Source organism: Camarhynchus parvulus, chromosome 3, assembly GCF_901933205.1.
Source record: "Camarhynchus parvulus chromosome 3, STF_HiC, whole genome shotgun sequence".
NCBI classification, from domain to species: domain Eukaryota; kingdom Metazoa; phylum Chordata; class Aves; order Passeriformes; family Thraupidae; genus Camarhynchus; species Camarhynchus parvulus.
The window spans coordinates 14,951,290-14,968,960 of NC_044573.1; the positions used below are offsets into that span (position 1 = coordinate 14,951,290).

The 17,671-nt window shown below is 39.9% G+C and overlaps 1 protein-coding gene across 4 annotated transcripts in view; it reads left to right on the forward strand.

Moving 5' to 3' along the window:
• Positions 1–17,583, forward strand: part of PCSK2 (proprotein convertase subtilisin/kexin type 2) — a 111,420-nt gene extending 93,837 nt beyond the window's left edge. For 3 of the 4 annotated variants that reach the window (XM_030944474.1, XM_030944476.1, XM_030944477.1), the window contains 4 exons: positions 3,824–4,039; positions 5,247–5,347; positions 7,307–7,534; positions 12,148–15,281. In XM_030944474.1, coding sequence (XP_030800334.1) covers positions 3,824–4,039; positions 5,247–5,347; positions 7,307–7,534; positions 12,148–12,634 — 1,032 coding nt within the window. In that variant the 3' untranslated portion in view covers positions 12,635–15,281. Of the gene's footprint in view, positions 1–3,823; positions 4,040–5,246; positions 5,348–7,306; positions 7,535–12,147; positions 15,282–17,408 lie in introns of those variants that run through there. The other variant, XM_030944475.1, reaches the window with a different exon arrangement.
• Positions 17,584–17,671: the final 88 nt, after the last annotated feature.

The window sequence follows — 17,671 nt, forward strand, 5'->3', positions numbered from 1 at the left end:
AAAAGATATTTCTCTGGGATTATGCACTTATGGAAGATGAGAAAAATGGGTAAGAATATTTCTCAGGGGATGTTTCCTCATGGTGTAGCTTCCCACTAAAGACACTGGAAATAGAAAACCTGCTCTTTTCTTAAAGAGAGCTTACAGGAACTGTCTGTGAATTACTAAACACATAGCCTTGCCAAACATTTAATTCTGGTTCAACTTGAATTGAGAACTGGGCCTCTCTTGGGCTGGTATTAAATGTACCATCATCCATTTTCAGCTGTGAGATATATCTTCAGAAGGCTGAAGATATATCTTCAGACATATATCTTCACACATATATCTTCAGATATATGGCTCAGAAGGGTGAGTGCCAGGGCATGCATCACTTTTGGAGGAAATGAGCAGGTTTCTGGAAGATTGTGGAGGAAAGATAACTCTTTAAAATGTATTTTAAAACCTTCCTGGTATTGTGTTCTTCCTGACTCTTCCTTCAGGCTCTCTCTGGTGGTTACAGTGTATGTTACTATTGCCTTCTTCAGTCCCATTTTTGGTCCACATGGGCAGCAGCTTGAGTCACACTAGTAATATTTTTTAGATTCACATAAGGTTGAGATGCAAATAAGAGCTTTCAGTTCACTTTAAATATGATGTTTAGTTAATACAACTGGATTTTATTTTTCTGGCTTATCACAAAATCATAGAGTGCTTTGAGTAGGAATGGGCCTTAAAGGCCATCTAATTCTTGAACCCCTGCCATGCCACGAGCAAGGATGCGACCCACTAGATGAGGACTAGATCAGTTTTATTACTAGTGCTATCCAGAGAGCTGAAAATTTACTTCTCCTGAAGCTGTATATTTCTACCTGGTAAACTACACGATCCCTGAGAACAGCCACCAAACAGCTTGCCTGTGCAGGCAATCTCTCTGTGGGATCTGACTGTGGGACATGTGAACAACAAGTCCTAAGCATCATTACAAATAATGCAGTTGGACTGCTGTCAGTTTATTCCAGCAGTGTTTGCTTGTCTTTCCAGTCCTGGCTAGGAAGGAAAGACAATTGAAATTAGAGTATTAAGAGATGAGTTGTAGGTTCTAACACTAAGACCACTTATGGATATGACTCCTGTGAAAGCAATATTGTGAAGCCATTCTCAACATTACAGTAATTGCATGCATAAAACCCATCCCAGAGTTTCAGTTCCTCTGTGACTTCCCCTTGCTTCACACCAACAATATGTTACATGCATTTTCTGCCATTCTGCTACAAATGCCATTCATGGGGTAAAATGCTTGGCAGCACAAAACAGTCCTGCTGAGCAAGGCTAAGTTTTTTTCTCTGTGCTGGCCACTGCAGAGGTTAAATTCATGTTAGCACTTTAGTGAATTTCTCACATGAAATTGAAGTGTTTTCCTTTCAAATGACAAGAAAGAAGATTGTTTAATAACGGGTCCATACATGATGAGCATCCTATTCCTGCCACCTGCTTTCAGTGTTGGACAACTACCTGTTTTTTTGGGACTGAAGCTGTCCAAAGCAGGTAGAGTGTTGAAAAGTGGTGTGGTGGTGTAGGTGGGCATGGTGGTGGCAAGATTGGGATGTAGCCTCTGAAGGCAGTCCAAAGACAAGGTTTGGGCCCATAAACTAATGGTAGTCAAAGCAAAAGGTGGGATATGGAAAAAGTCCAAGAGAAAAAAGGCACGACTGGTCTTGTTCTACTGAATTTTATTTTCAAAATAAATGCTAGCATGATTTTGTTCTTAAAAGTACATATTTTTGCAACAGTATCCTCCTCCCTTAAAATGCAACTGATAGCAGGCCTTTGTGGAAGTTCTTAGATGGATTTCAGGGAGCTTTTTCATAGTCATTATCTTTATTATGAAAATCTGTGTCCTGAGATGTTACATATCCCAGTGTCAGCAATCCTGCTGTGCAATTCTGTGGATTATAATGCAACTCACTAATGTGCTTGAAATAATGAGGTTGCTCTGTTCAGTGGGGGGCAATGAAAAATAGAAGCTACTGCTGGGAGCTCAGATTTGATTTAAAATCCTGACTGAAGAGGTTCCCTATTAAAATGCTACTGCAGGTTACTACGTTTTTATATTCATTAACTTCCGTTTCATGCTGGGCAGTGAGAAGACCAGAAGAAAGTTTTTAATCTTTTGCTCAGTGCATCTAAACAGTGTGTTAAATTCTAGCCTTGCAAACTTCTGGTGTTCTTGGAAGTAAATGTTGGAGTACTTGAACTAAACATAGAGAGAAATGGTGGCTGTGCTGGAATCAGTTGGAGATCTGAGCTTTGAGTTCCATACCACAGATCTTTCCCTGAGAGTTGAAGTTCTCACATCTGACTCTCTTTCAGACAGTTCCTACCTCTTTCTGATTATGGAATTAAAAGGAGCTGAGTTGATCCTTTCCCACTACCTGCATATCTGGAAGCTGGGGAGAGGGTATGGATTTCTTTCATTTAACTAATGGCAAGCCTTTATAGTAGCCCTTCAGCTTCAGTCAGTCCTGTCTGTCTCAGAATAATTGCGGGACTGTTTTTCTGTAGATTTTTTGTAAGGCCTTGTAGCTTTATTTTCTCCTTAAAAGTAGAATCTGGTTTGTCAGGAAAACAACTCTGAGCCAATCATACCTTTGGAAAAAGAAATGTATTGAGAGAAAATAGTGCTGGTAGAGCTTTTTAGCCATTGTCTGAACCTAACTGGATCTTACAAACCCAGCCTGTGAGATGACCTATATCCCTTTTAAAACACTTTTCCTCGTGGCACTTAGACAATGACATAAATGCTAACGAATCCATAAAATGTCTTGGCATGTGCCACAGGAGCCTTCAGGGTGTGAAGCAAACCAGGTGATAAATGGAAGTGTGTTGTGTACACAAGATTGCAGAACTGGCTTTGGCTGCCATTTACCTGGATTTAATAACCTGCATAGGTCTGTGTATCACAGCTGAAGTTTCATATATGTTTTATTTGTACCATATTTCTCCTTTATAGATGCTCAGCTTTACAATTAGATGTGCAGTTGTTTTCCCAATTTATGGGGGCAATTTAAAGGACATGGACACCAATAAAGAATGGTCTTATTTTACTACTAATACTGAGGCAACACAGAGGCAAAATAATACATTTAATAAAACAATAAGCTTACTATGTGCTTGGCTTTAGCAACAAACAAAAGAAGCATGATAATGCACCTAATAAGTACTGTATGAGAGAGAGAGAGAATAGTGATTGAGAAAGATACATCACCAATTTCCTAAATACTTTACCATCATACAGAACCCACAGCCACTGGGTCTGTTGCAGTGGCTATTTGGAGAACTTTCCAGGGAACTGGGAGGTCCTAGAAGTGCGTTCACTCCTAAGTGAGGTCTCCAAAGTCACTGCAAACTGTGTGTTCCAGCTTTTATAACAGACTTCCCAACCAACAGGGACCAGGGCTTGGCCAGAGCTCAGGCCATGGTGGGAATAGGGTTTCTTGCAAATAAACATCTGGTGATGTCAGTCGGGAAGGTTTCTTTAAATGATACATTTATTAACATATCTTGCAGATAGTTACATAAGGTCATGTGAAAGTTTTTAAAGCGGCCGGTTTCATGTTAAAGCAGCTTGGTCAGTCTGTATGCAAGATTCTTTTGTTAAATAAAATTCTTTTGTTAAATGCAAGATTCTTTTGTTAAATAGACATGTCATGATTTTCAGGATTCATCTAAGTCAGCTTTGGCTTGGGCCTGTTGTTCAAGCCTGAGCACTTCAGAAGTTTAAAGTTGCTGCTATCTCCTATTTGCTGTTTAACTCCAGAGGGTTGATTTTCTCCTCTCACAGGGCCGGGGTGGAAAAGGCAGTATCTATGTCTGGGCCTCTGGAGATGGAGGCAGCTATGATGACTGTAACTGTGATGGTTATGCATCGAGCATGTGGACAATCTCCATCAATTCTGCCATAAATGATGGACGGACAGCTCTGTATGATGAAAGCTGCTCTTCAACCTTAGCCTCCACCTTTAGTAATGGGAGGAAGAGAAATCCAGAGGCTGGTGTGGTGAGTCCTGATATTATTGTGCTGCTGTTGCTGTCTTTGTGCATGATGTATATCTGTCTGCATGACCTATTGCAACTCTGTGTATTTCGGAGCAGCAGATGGTTCTTTGTTGCGATGAATATTTTCTCATTTGCAGTATGTGATGGTGCCAAAACTGTCAGCTGAGAAGATGTGGGATTTTTACTGAGAACAGAATGATCTTCCATCTTTTAGAGCTTCAAAGGAAAGTCGGTGCTTTCCTTTATCAGAAACCAGATTACAAAGTTCAGTTGCCCTCTTTCTGGAGGACAGTGTGACAAAAGGTTTCTGTAAAAATCTAAGTTGAGATCATATTTTCTTGTACTGGCAGACTTCTGCTGTACAAGCAGCACAGAGCAGAATGACATTTAGTCACCCACAGAGGACATATGGGGGTTCAGATTACCAGAGCCTGCTGTTGCTGCAGGGCCATACCTACAGCTGGAAAACAGGCAAGTTCTGTTCAATTGTATTTGGGATTCTCTTCCACTGTAATAATCACCACTCTTCAGCACCTTCAGACTAGTTCAGTTTACAGAGTGGAAAATGCAGGCATACTGACTCAAAGTTATTTTTTGCAAAAAGCTGTTGTACAATTTCCATGGCCCTGTTTCAGATCCCAAAGATACACTGTGCAATCCTAAGTGCCCACATGCAGTAGCAGACAGAGCACTGTTTTCTGTCTTCAGTCAGCTCTGTGATGATACCAGCCAAAATGATCTGTGGCATCTTTGTAATTATTGCCATAAAATGAATTTCTGAGGTTTTTTCCTGGTCTCTGCTAGTGACTAATCTGCACAGAAGACAGCAGCCTGGTGCTGCTGCTGGTCTCGGAGTTGGACAAATGTTAAAAAACTCAATAGTGTTAACAATTCTAGTTTCAAATCTTTTTGATAATCAGAAATGAATTTAAGGCCTTTGGTTAAGCCATGCTTGTAAGAAGTAGATGGGTTCCAAGTGGTAATGACCACTGGTTTACTACCTGATGACTTGCTCTTTCATTTATGCTCTAAATGTGTCTCACTGTGGTTTTAAATTGATACACTCTTCCAGAAAAGAGAACAGAGCATGGGCATGAATACAATGAAAGAGCAAGGGCACAAACTCCACTTTCTGTATTTTTCTGAGTCTGTAGCTGCAATGAAAATGGGATATCTGGTTTCATTAATTACATCTAATATCATTGCAGGCTACAACAGATTTGTATGGCAACTGCACCCTGCGTCATTCAGGCACGTCTGCAGCTGCCCCTGAAGCAGCCGGAGTGTTCGCCCTGGCCCTGGAGGCTAAGTATGCTGTTGAGGAATTCCTCATGAGCTCTAGAGAGGAGAGGGCCTGTGGTTTATTTAATGGTGTTCGTCATTTCAGTTGGCTGGCTGTGGCATGAGGATGCAATAACCAGCTCAAAAGCCACCTTGTACAGTAGTGGCGGGCATGGTGACTTGCAGATGGAGCAACAGCCTTGCCAAAGTTGCATGGCAGATGTATTTTGGCTGTCTGGCTCTCTCTGTGTCCTCCCCATCCTCTGCATCTGGGAATTAGACTTCTCTAGCACTGTTTGGAGGAAGGGATTATTTAATTTCTCCACATGTCCTCGTGAAATGCACAGCCTATAAAAATATGAGAATGACCCTGTAATATGAGACAGGACTTCATCTTGTGCCAGGCACCTGTCTGCAATGACAGATGCTTAGGAAGAGGACAAGAAGTGAGGATTAAAAGTGATCTTACAACAAGAGCTTTGTTGATCCATGATTTGTAGAGACAGCAGTGGGTCTCTTCTGTTTAATAGCCACAGGCAGATTGATCTTTGGAGTTGTCTCTTTTTCAGATTGTCTGTATTTGGCACCTAGGTCATCCAGTAACAACCAGTTTCTCAATATTTTTTTTTGCAATGGTTGTGTGGAATGTTTTCTTTGTTTTCTTAACCCATTGCTGGTAGTTTGCTTCTGTGCTGTGTAATTGCTCTGTTACATGAAGGAATAAATATCCGTTGTCTGTTTACCATCTCCATGGTATTCCTGACACTGGAACCATTTTTATATCTTGAAATCATTACCTTCTTCTCTACTGATTAGGAAAAGTTTTCCTTTCAATATGTTAATTTTTTTTCATGAACTGAGGCAACGTTTGCTTAGTTACAGAGCTTCAGTTGCTGTAACCACAACATGAAGTGAGTACTGTGTGGATAGTTTCCTTCAACAGGGCAGAATAATGAAGACTTGTGAGAGGAGGCCCAGTTTACATTAACAGAGCAATGGCTATTGTGCTCAGAACATGACTTGGTCCAAGTCTCATTTTTCAGGTTTTATACATGTAAAACACATGCCAAATGTTTAGCTTTGGATGATCATTCCTTCTACTATCAAATTCATTCAGTGGGACAGCCACTATATAAAATATTAATATGGCCATAAAAATGTAAAGGTTTGATGAATTTTCTGAGCACTGAATGTTTAAACTGGACTGGAACCTAAATATCTCAGGAATAATTATTCTTTTTGATTTGAGCTACCCATAAAGACAGGAATTACTTTGCCATTATAATGAATAGGAATTAGATTTAATACCCCTGGCTCGCACTAGAATTTCTAGGCTTTGCTGAGAAGGCAGCAGGAGAGAGAAGGACCTGTCAGTGTCTCCCATATCCTTCTGGCTGTATTGAATTGTATTGTGCATCCTGGATGAGCCTTGCCAGGAGTCACTGACAATCTCCCATGAAGCCTGTTCTTGCCTGCATTATGTCTGTCGGCTCATACACAATATAGGACTGACGTGTCTCTCAAACCAGACCAATCTATGAAATAGAAAGTACAGCTTTAAGATATGGAGCAAGCTTTTAAAAGATCTCAATAAGAATGATGCTAGTGATATCTTCAGCTGTCTTGTGTCACCTTGGGGAATGACAGGAATTGGCTGTTCTGGTGTACATTCAGCACATACGCATGCTTATTATTTGGGGCACAGAAAGCTGAAAAGCACATCCTTTTAGGCTGATGGTTTGAATCAGAAGTGGTTTTGCAATTTTGGAGAACATATTTGGAAAAGTACTATATACTTCAAACCTATTCTTTCTTATTCCCACTGAGCTCAATAGAAGGACCAATAGAAGCTTTGTTACTGATATGTGTGTAGTTCAGTGTTATTCCTAGAAGCAAACTTTACCCAAAGCCTTACTCAAGCACAGTTTTTCTTTAATATCTGCTTGGAAATACTGTAATGTTTGTTTCTCATGTTGCTCTTCCACAGCTTGCATCTGACATGGAGAGACATGCAGCATCTGACAGTGCTCACCTCCAAGAGGAACCAGCTTCATGATGAGGTTCACAGGTGGCGTAGGAATGGCGTTGGACTGGAGTTCAACCATTTGTTTGGCTATGGTGTCCTAGATGCAGGAGCCATGGTTAAGATGGCAAAAGACTGGAAGACTGTTCCTGAGAGATTCCATTGTGTTGGAGGGTCAATACAGGAACCTGAGTAAGTGAATAGTCTGGTGGATATGTTTGGCTTCTTCCAGGCACCTGAGAGACCGCAAGCATAAAATTATGTTGACAAAGACAGTTAAAGAAACTTAATGAGTTTTTTTTGTTTCCTAAGAAAACATAACATTACCAGTAATAAGTTGATAAAACATTTTTTATCAACAATGCTTGATGAAACTATATGATTTTCAGTTCCTGGCTTGCTGGAGCAGTACATTTTATAGGCCATCCTATATGCTAGTGCCAGTAGCATTAATAGCAACCTCCATTTCTCCTGGGCACTTACAGATATATTTGTGCTAAATTTTCTGTGAATAAAGAGCCTATCCCCAAATGAAAATCTGGGAGATTGGCGCTGTAAATTACCTAAACTGCTGCCACATGAAATGTCTATCAGCCAGGTCATATCTCGTTGTGAGATTCTTCAGCAGACAATTTTATCTCCAGAAGACAGAAGCAATCATCTACAAGTACCAGCACTGAGCACTATAGCATTTAAATATGCTTGCTTTAAGCTCTTAAATTCTCTAATTTCAGGGTAGGTAGTCAGGTTATTTTCTGATTTACCTTTATGTGCTAAAGTGAATGAGTCAACAGATGAATGAATGAATGCTAATTGACTACAACAGCTTTAGTTTAATTTAAGTAATTGAAATACTAACTTAATAATGGCCTGAATTATATCTATACCATTTGAAATTTGACTTTTCAGTGCCATTTTTGAAGAGACCATTATTCTTTGGAAAAAGAAAACAAACCAGGATGCCACCCTAGCACATAGCTCAGCCAGGGAAAGAGCGGGTTTTCCCCCAACCTTGCAAATTGAATTTGCATGATTCAAGGTTCTGCAGCTGAGCTCTGAGTTTTAATTTATCTGTCCTATGCATACTCACAGGTAAAAAACAAATGAGAATACCAAAGCTGGTTATAGGATATCTCTAGTTTATTAATAATTAAATGCACAATAATCTCATTTTTCTTAGGATAGTTCCGTTTACTGAAATGGGGATCATCCTAGAGGAGGAAAGAACATTTATTTCTGTAGGCTGTAAGGGTGTCTCCCTGTCAATTGCCTGACACATCTATATATTAACAGTACTGCTGTAATATTTGTGTTCCTCAATGAAAATGTCACTGACAGGAGATGATAAGCATTATGAAGTGCAACATGTACATTTTTTGAATTGCACCTTAAAAAAAATAGCTAGCTAAGTCCTAGCATCTCCAGAGATTCTTTGGAAATTAAAACTCTGCATTTTTGCTGTAGATAAGTGGGTTGTTCTTTTGGTTTGGCTTGCTGAAGAAACATTTTATATATATTTTCTCTATATTTTTATTCAAGTATAGATATTTTTATATATAACATATGTATTTGGTATAGATTTATGAAGGTGAGTAGTTGATACAGAGGTGTGTTTTAGAGCAGCATTGTCAATTAAGCAAAAGGCCGGGAAATAATTAACAGACATAATATACCATGTACTGAACACAACCAGTATTTAAAATAGAAACATTTGTTAGCAACAGGAACTTTTCCTGACAAGGGTTCTGGCTGGTTTAGGGAAATACAAAATTTTAAGAAAGCATAGTCCATTAACTGAGGAACAGGAGCACAGGAGCTCCCCCTGCTCATCTCCCACTACACCTGTACTACACCTGCAAAAGTGGATATTCTATATATAATCTCCCACTGGCTCCTATGCCATGGACATACTATATATGTATATGTGTATATATATAGTTTTACATATATATATATACACAAGTTGGGTAGTGGCACATGGTAAGGCTGTGGAAAATCCACTTTCTCTTCTTCACCTTTTGTCACGATCCGTCCTAGTGAACGGATGACGTGATGGTTCATAGGAGCAATCTCAGGGTGCAAAAAACTGGCATGGTACAAGGGGGTTTGCAGTGACAATCAAAACAAATGCACCTTTATTGAATGACCACAGCAAAATGCGATAGAGGGATTAAGGGAGAGAAAAAGATAGAGAAAGAGAGAGAAAAGAGAGAGAGAAAGAGAGGGATGTAGCTACCAACGTAGAGATGAAATCCTTTGGTCCAGTCCAGTCGAGGATCCGCCTGTTACACTGGGGAGATCTCAAAATCTCTAGCTAACTCAGGTGTTTTTATTATTGAAAATTGTGAGGGGGGGAGAAACAGATACAATAGGGAATAGATGTAACAGGTAGTCTATGTTCTCAGCAGTAAATGAGAGCTGTTACTTTCTTGGTCCAGTGGTCACAACCTGCAGGCAAACATCTCGCTTTGGTCAGCTTGCCTCCCCCACACACCTCCCCTGGGTTAGGGGTTTCAGTCCCAGTCGTTGGAAGGAGGAGAGGGGCCTTTTCACATGGGGGTTTCATGTCTCAGTCCTTGATGGAGAGGCTTCTTACATCTCAGTCTGTCTGTCACAGTGGTTGTAAAACAGGTGAGGGTCTTCAGTGGGAGACCACCCGAAACTAGGAGAAGTCCACCCAGGCCGAGAGGTGGGACAGCTTCCGAAGCTATTGTTGCAGAAAAGGGCACGGTGCCCCCTTCTTAGCATACAGCAAACACCTGTGAAAACAAATAACTTTGCACTGTGCTTTCAGGTCTCAAGGCCTTTGGCGTGTGACTTTCTCCTTCAGAGCCAGAGATTCTAAACGGGGGGGGTCTTCTCTTCAGTGGTCCCCCAATGACAATAGTGAGGCAGATGAGGGAAAATTCAGACAGACTCTCACACCTTTGTGTCAGGCTTTTCCATTAACCCTGGTTCTTTTTGTTTCTTTAGAAAAAATCACCTAGACTACAATAATTAGTCTAGTGAAGCAGGGACTATTTGATCCTAGTTAATAGGAAAGGGGGAAACAGAGGAAGCCTTTTCTCGTGTTTTTAGAGAGCTGAGAGAGCTTTTGCACTGCAGTATTTGAGAAGGTAGAGAGAAAAGTTTTTTGCAGCTGTCAAACCTTCTGCAGAGCAGAGGTAGTGGAAACATATTGCTCTTGCTTCTTTGGGCTTTAGTCTGGACAGGAGGAAAACTCATACTGTGATGTCCCTCCTCATTAACTGAAGGAGATAAAACACTTGTCACATCTCTGGGAATGAAGCAGTGTTTGACAAAGCTTTGTCCACTGTGTGAAAAGGCTGTGAGACAGCATGAATTCAGATTGAGTTGAGATTGCAGAGAAACTGCAAGCACGTGGCAACTGTGAAATTACAACCCTTCACATCTGTCTGCATGTAGTGCATTTTTCTTGTGCTTTGACATGTCAAATAAGTATCTCAAGGGTATTATATTAGATGCTCAAATGTTTTATCTATACAATATGTTATGCCAACTTCTGCTCCATAACATTCAGAACAACACAGGTTTTTCAGTTTAAGGTAAGTGTTTAAATGCCTTGAGGATCTCGATCTAAATGACGTTTTGCTCTGCAAGTACTTCTGAGAAGGTAATACTCTATGGAAGGGGGACAGAGACTGGCCTGAGCCACATAGTGATGTACCAAGTGTAATATCGGGAGCTCATCTCAAGAAGAAGAGAATTCCTGGAAGCTAGGCTTGAATGAAATGCTTTCGCTGGTCTCTAAAGAATGTGGTATTTCATTAGCAGAGGGAAAAAGCTGGTGCTGATTTCTTTTGAAAAGAAGGTATTCATTACCACAGTGTAGTCAATGCCCTTCAAAAGATTCTCAATTTGCACAACTAAGGTCAGGGAGAAGCCACTGGAAGACAAGATAATGACAAGGTGATTGGACTCTTTTGTGACTTGGTCACTTTCATAATGATTGCTGTAATTCTTGTCTTTCAATTATTTCTTTTAGACAGAGGAAAATGTCACACTGCTCAAAGAACACTGATGGTGAAGCTGTAGAGCATTTTACACTTTCCGTGTATTTTGCCAGCCAGTTTCTGAGGCGGTGGGTAATTGAAGTTGCATCCTGACCCCAACAGGTTTAGAAGGCACTTTACAGGCTCGTCTCCCCACCCCCGGGCCAGACAGCACTTTGGTAACTCAGTAAACATGTGCAGCTTCTTTCCTTGGTGTATGTACTCATGTACGGAAGCTGTTCAAGGATGGAAATCTTTGTGGAAAACTATTTTTCAAATGAGCTGATTCCAGCATCCCACGCTTGTGCTGGTTTCTAAAGCAGAACAATGACATAGGCTTTAATGTGACTGCACTGAAATTCTGTGCAATTGGTTCCTCCAACACCAGAGAGCCATTTGCTGCTGTCATTTAAGGAAACTGACATGACTGACTACTCATGGTTCTTTTACAGAGTATGCACATTATTATGCAATTGCCCAGTATAGGAGTGATAGGTAAAGACAACCATTAATGTTAGTCCTTAAAAAGCAGTATGTGCTTCTAAAATTTATTACTTCTCTCTTTCTGTAGGTGTACATTTCGTAATTATTTTCAAATTAAGGTTTTGGTATAATTTTCTAAAAGGGGAACATTTGCTTTCTGACTAGGTTTGCAACTATTATTTCCTTACTTCTTCATGTATTAATAAGGAAAATCATACAGTGTTTTTCGGTGAGGCGCTAAAACCCAGTACTTTTAGCATAAGCCATATTGTACTGTTCTAATTTGCTTAATTATCTTTTGACCCACAGAAAGATACCACCAAGTGGCAAACTGTTCCTCACACTGACAACTGACGCATGTGAGGGGAAGGAGAACTTTGTCCGGTACCTTGAACATGTGCAGGCAGTTATAACTGTGAATTCCACTCGGCGAGGAGATCTCAACATCAACATGACCTCACCAATGGGAACAAAGTCCATTTTGCTGAGCCGGCGCCCCAGGGATGATGACTCCAAGGTGGGTTTTGACAAATGGCCTTTCATGACCACTCACACTTGGGGAGAAGACCCCCGAGGCACCTGGGCTCTGGAGATTGGGTTTGTTGGCAGCCAGCCCCAGCGGGGTGTGCTGAAGGAGTGGACACTGATGTTGCATGGGACTCAGAGTGCACCGTATATAGACCAAATCGTAAAAGATTATCAGTCCAAGCTGGCCATGTCCAAGAAGGAAGAGCTGGAAGAAGAGTTAGATGAAGCAGTGGAGAGAAGCCTGAAGAGTATACTGAGCAAGAAGTAGTGCTGTGTTGCATGACGGTGTCTTTCCTTCCCCAGACCCCTCTACTCACCGTTCTACTATCCAAACCTCTGTGTTAGACGTATTACAATGATTGTCTCTCTAGACAAATTATCATCCTTTCTTGATTTTAAGGTCTTATATCTCGTCAATAATTATTTTACTTGCCACAGAAGCAGTCCATTTTTTATCTCTAAGCCAAAAAATGTACTCCCACCAAATAGTATGTACAGTTTGTGACTGTAAATGATGATTTTTCTTTTGTGTCATACAAATAGGTAATAACCAGCAAAGAAGTTAATGGCTTTTCCCTTCATATTTCTGTGATATATGTTTGTATTTTAAAACAAGTGAATTTTTTACACTGGAAGTTGGTGATAATTGAGCACATTTTAAAAAGTGACAGAGAGAGGGAATCACAAAGAGGTTGTATGGAGAGGTCTTTGAACATGCTCCTTCTGCATCACTGACTTCAGTGGGACTTCCTCCATTGGGTTTAACCAAAGTACCATTAGACCCTACAAAAAGAAATAATCCAGAGATAAGGAACATTCACCAATCTGATTGGCAGAAATCCAATTCTTTTGAGAGTTTTACTTCATACTACAGTTACACTACATACACACTTCAGCTACAGGATGGATCAACAGATATGCAATAAGGAAGGCAAAGCAATGCCAAAGCTGGGTGGCAGGGAGAAGTGATTTGCAATCTGGGTCAGGGCCTCCTAGAAGCACAAATCCCAGTTTTGCTAGAGTTTTTTTTTAGTTTGGTTGTTTTGGGGATTCTTTTCCTGTGTTATTGGTTTTGGTTTTTGTTTTGTTTTGTAATTTTAGCAGTTTAAATCAATTTACCATCTTACAGCACAACAAGCACATAGGGATGAGCTGTAGGATTTCTGGCAGCTTGTGTGCATCTTCTGGTCTCTCTACTGAGATGTTCTCCAGCACTGTAAAATGAGGCTGTGTCAGCATTACCAACCACAGGCACCTGTTTTCTGGGGTTTGCAACCCAGCTGCTAGTAAACTACTGTGGGGAAAATTTGAAGCACACAGTTTCAGTCCCAAAGCAATTTTTAATTTAAAATTCTTTTTTTAAAGCTATATATTTGCTGGTATTATGTTATACAAATATATTTAAGGAGAAAAATATGCTGAAGTTATTAAAGTGTAATGCAATGTTGGCCTTCTTGAGAAATAAAATGTAGTATATTTGGGAAGATTTGCTGGCAGTCATTGTTTTTTCTGTTTAAAGTCAGTCCCACCTTGACTTTTTGGACATGAGTTAAAGTCCATTTCTCTCACCCTCAAGAGTATGCTCTGGCTATTGCTGCAAAACATAACATTCTCCCTGGTGGGAATTACTGATGGAAGCAACCACTACATGTTCTCAGGTGTGAGATCCCAAATTTAACCTTTGAGAAATAAAGGGTCTTGATTCTGCAAATATTTAGGCACTTGCACTAAAGCCCATCAGTGGACCTACTTAAATGGTAATTTTAAGCAGATATTTCAGATCTTTGCAGGATCCAAGATCTACATTTTAGCAGTGACTAGTTTCAGATTTTTTTATTTATTTTTAATATGCAGAGTATGAATCTAAGATGCTTTAATAAGAGTTGTTCTGGTTGATCCGGTGCATAGTAGTAGAAACACATTCAGTAAGTAAATATTTATCTAACAAATTAAAAACATAACCCAAAGGTTCTATGGTGAACGTGTTTCACTTAAGAATGCATGAGAATAATGTTAATTCAAGAGACTATCAATCTTTTATTTTTCTGTAAGAGGTTTGTTCTTTCCTTTTCCAAATGAAAAATTAACAGCTTAACCTATTCAAAGTCTATGTGAATTACACTCTAAAGCCAAGTGAAGCAGCCTCACACTACTCACAGGTTTCTCATTGCATGCAGCAGTCCCATCAGAAAAATTTACCATATATATATATGTTTATGCACACACCTGTATGACTAAATACATACACACCTGTGGTATTACTCTCTGTGTGTTTTAAATATATATATAAAACATACAATATATATATTCAGAGTATGTTACATATATTTGCATATAAATATGTCTAGAATTACATATGGTATGTATGGTATAATACACATACATCGTAACTTTTTGTGTGTATGTGATCAAAGAGGTTACTGAAAGTTTTTACTGGACTTCCAAAATCTGGAAGTTTTGGAATAAGAAAAGTCCATGTGGAATTCATAAATGAACATGTACATGATTTTCCATTGCATTCATGTAATTTTTCAGTTGTCTGGTAAATTATTAAATATAAAGCAGCAAAATAATTAGATGGCTGTCCATACTTTCATAATGCTGACATAATTTACTGATTGAAAAATCACAATAATGAGTGAAAATGGTGAATTTTGATGTAATTATATATATATAAAACTGCATTTATATACAATATAGAGATCTACTTCAGATTCTTGGGGATTTTTGGTGCAAGGAATCACTGAAAAATATGTCCAGTTAGACTGAGTTTTTATGGTATTGCTGATGCAAGAGAAAGTTAATTTTTTAGTATTTATAATAAAAGGGAAAATTAAGCTCATGATGCAAAACAGGTGAGCCCTGTGATGATGTTTTATAATATCAGTAAAATAAAGAGCTGTTAAAAACTGGCAGGTCCTATCATCATTGCTTATCTGAAGGTACACGGGAGGTAAAATGCTGCTCTCAGTGTGATGACTTCCTACTTCTCTGCTTTTTACACTTGTAAAGAAATTTGTATCCTGCATATACTGGATACAGAGAAGATAAAAATTTGATAGCAGCAGATTACGAATAAAGTGTTTTATGTTAACCGTGAAACTGTGTCACATACAAGATTCATGCCACAGGCTGGGAGGAGCTTTTTTTAAATTTACTTGGCATTATTTTCATGGTTCAAACCCATTGGCTCCAAGGTCAGCTCTGCAAAGGCAGCAGCAGTGCAGGTGCTGAGCTGCACTGGGAGGAGGATGATCAAGAATAGAGGCTGTGGTAGTTTTGCACTTCAGCTCATAAGCAGCTCTGGTCCCAAGGAAATGCTACAGCAGATTTTTTTCTTCTGCTGTTTGGAGCACTTTGATTCACATTAAGCCCCCTGTTTCCCTTTTCATCTCTATTTCCCCCCCATAACTTTTGGGTACTTTTTAGCTCCTGTGTTCCCATGGCAGAAAGTACGTTTCATTTTATAATACTCTGTCATGTCTGCAGCAGTACAATCTGGCAGGGAACCTCCTGATCTAGTTCTGGTTGCCTCAGAAGTGAGAATGTGCTTTTAGAAACCTGATTCTCATTCCAGTCTCTTGTTGAATAGATGCTTGCAACTATTTCACCATTAAACTTTAGCATTTAAACACTTCATTGAGAATCTGCATTTAATGTAGAGGTTAGCCCCTAAAATTACGAGGTATACTATACACTTCAGCAAGGTCACTATTAACCAGATACTACAAGGGGTTTTCTATGTAAATTTCATGCATATATACAGAAAGTTTACAGATTGTAGCAGAATTTAGCCCTCACCTCTTCTTAGTCCTTGAGTTCTGCTGGTTGCTGCCCAGGCAATGCAGTATGTGATTTCCTTCAGCAGTAAGTGCCATCAAACCAGCTTTAGGAGCAGTTCTTACACCACACTGAAATGCTGAGCAAGGGTTACAGCCGTCGTAAACCAGGTCTGGGTCAGCAGCCAGTGGTGACACCACTGCACAAAAAGGATTAAGGTGGTGGAGGTATTCACACACTGGACACCTCACCCAGGCTGTCCTGACATTGCCTCCTTGCCATTGAATGAGGCTTTTTGTATTTTGAACATTGGGTCCACTGTATTGCAGTGAAATCAGATGGACTGGGAGAGGGGGAAGAATATCCAGTTCCATCCAGGTACTGCCTGAACCTGTTTATACTCTGCTTTGTGACAGAATTGTTAAACAGCCTGCCTATTGCTGCAATGAGGGTAGGTTTTGGGGGTTTTTTTTGTTTAGCTTGCAGCAGTCAAATTCTTTCAGCAGCAATTATTCTGGGCAGATGCTACCAGGTGACCAGAGTCCAGCTTGCATAGGCATTGATAAATTCCTTCTCTGCAGTTATTTACACTGTTAATATATTAAACTGAAAAGGAACATGCTGTAGTAAGCCATGTCTGGAATAAACTCCCACAGCATTCCAATAAACCAGCATCAACAAAAAGTCCTGACTAAAATTGTGACTGTGAGAGTCACCTGTCCCTGTTTCAAAGAATAAGGTGCCACTTTACCAGACATAACAATCACAGTAGATCAGATGCTACACCTGTGCTGGACCTCATGAATGAAATAACCAAACCCAACATATTATTGAAGGAAAGCCTTGGGTGCTGTGAGGAGTTCCTGAAGCTCAGACTTGTCAGCTCAAATGGCTTTTAACCTTGCTTTCCTGCAGCTGACAGAAGCTAAAAGGCAGAAAGAAAAGGCACAAGAATGCTGGAAGTTGAAATTAAAACTTAGAGAACTGGCATTGGATTGAACAAGAAATTTGTAGAGACTAATCTAGTACCACTCTTCAGTAAGTCTTGGGCTTTAGTGGGATCGTTTGTGTGCCTGGAGTCAAGCTGAGGCCTAAATGGTGTATGAGCACTTTAGGTAGAGCTCATTATTTACACACATACAAGCAAAATATTTCCTTTCTCTGATTTTTAATTTGTGGGGTTTTGTTTGTTTTCTTGAGCTGAAGGTTTCTGGGAGCTGCAAGACTGTTGTTGCTGCAAGTGTTTCTTTTTGTTTCCCCAGGCATGGGAAGGTGGAAAGGCACTGCTTATTCCAACAATCCTGTGGAGCTCCATGTGACTGCAGCTGACAGGAGTGAGACAGGATCCTGTGGCAGTATGAAACTCTACAGTCCAAGGAAATACTTAAAAAGAAAATACCTAAATACTCAGTCTTTGGCTGCAGTCTGCTTAAAAGCTCGTTGGCATTCATAAGTACATCAGTTGTGTTGGTGAAGGACAAATAATAGCTTTTGTAAGGGAGATCTCCCTTCAGGGAGAATTATT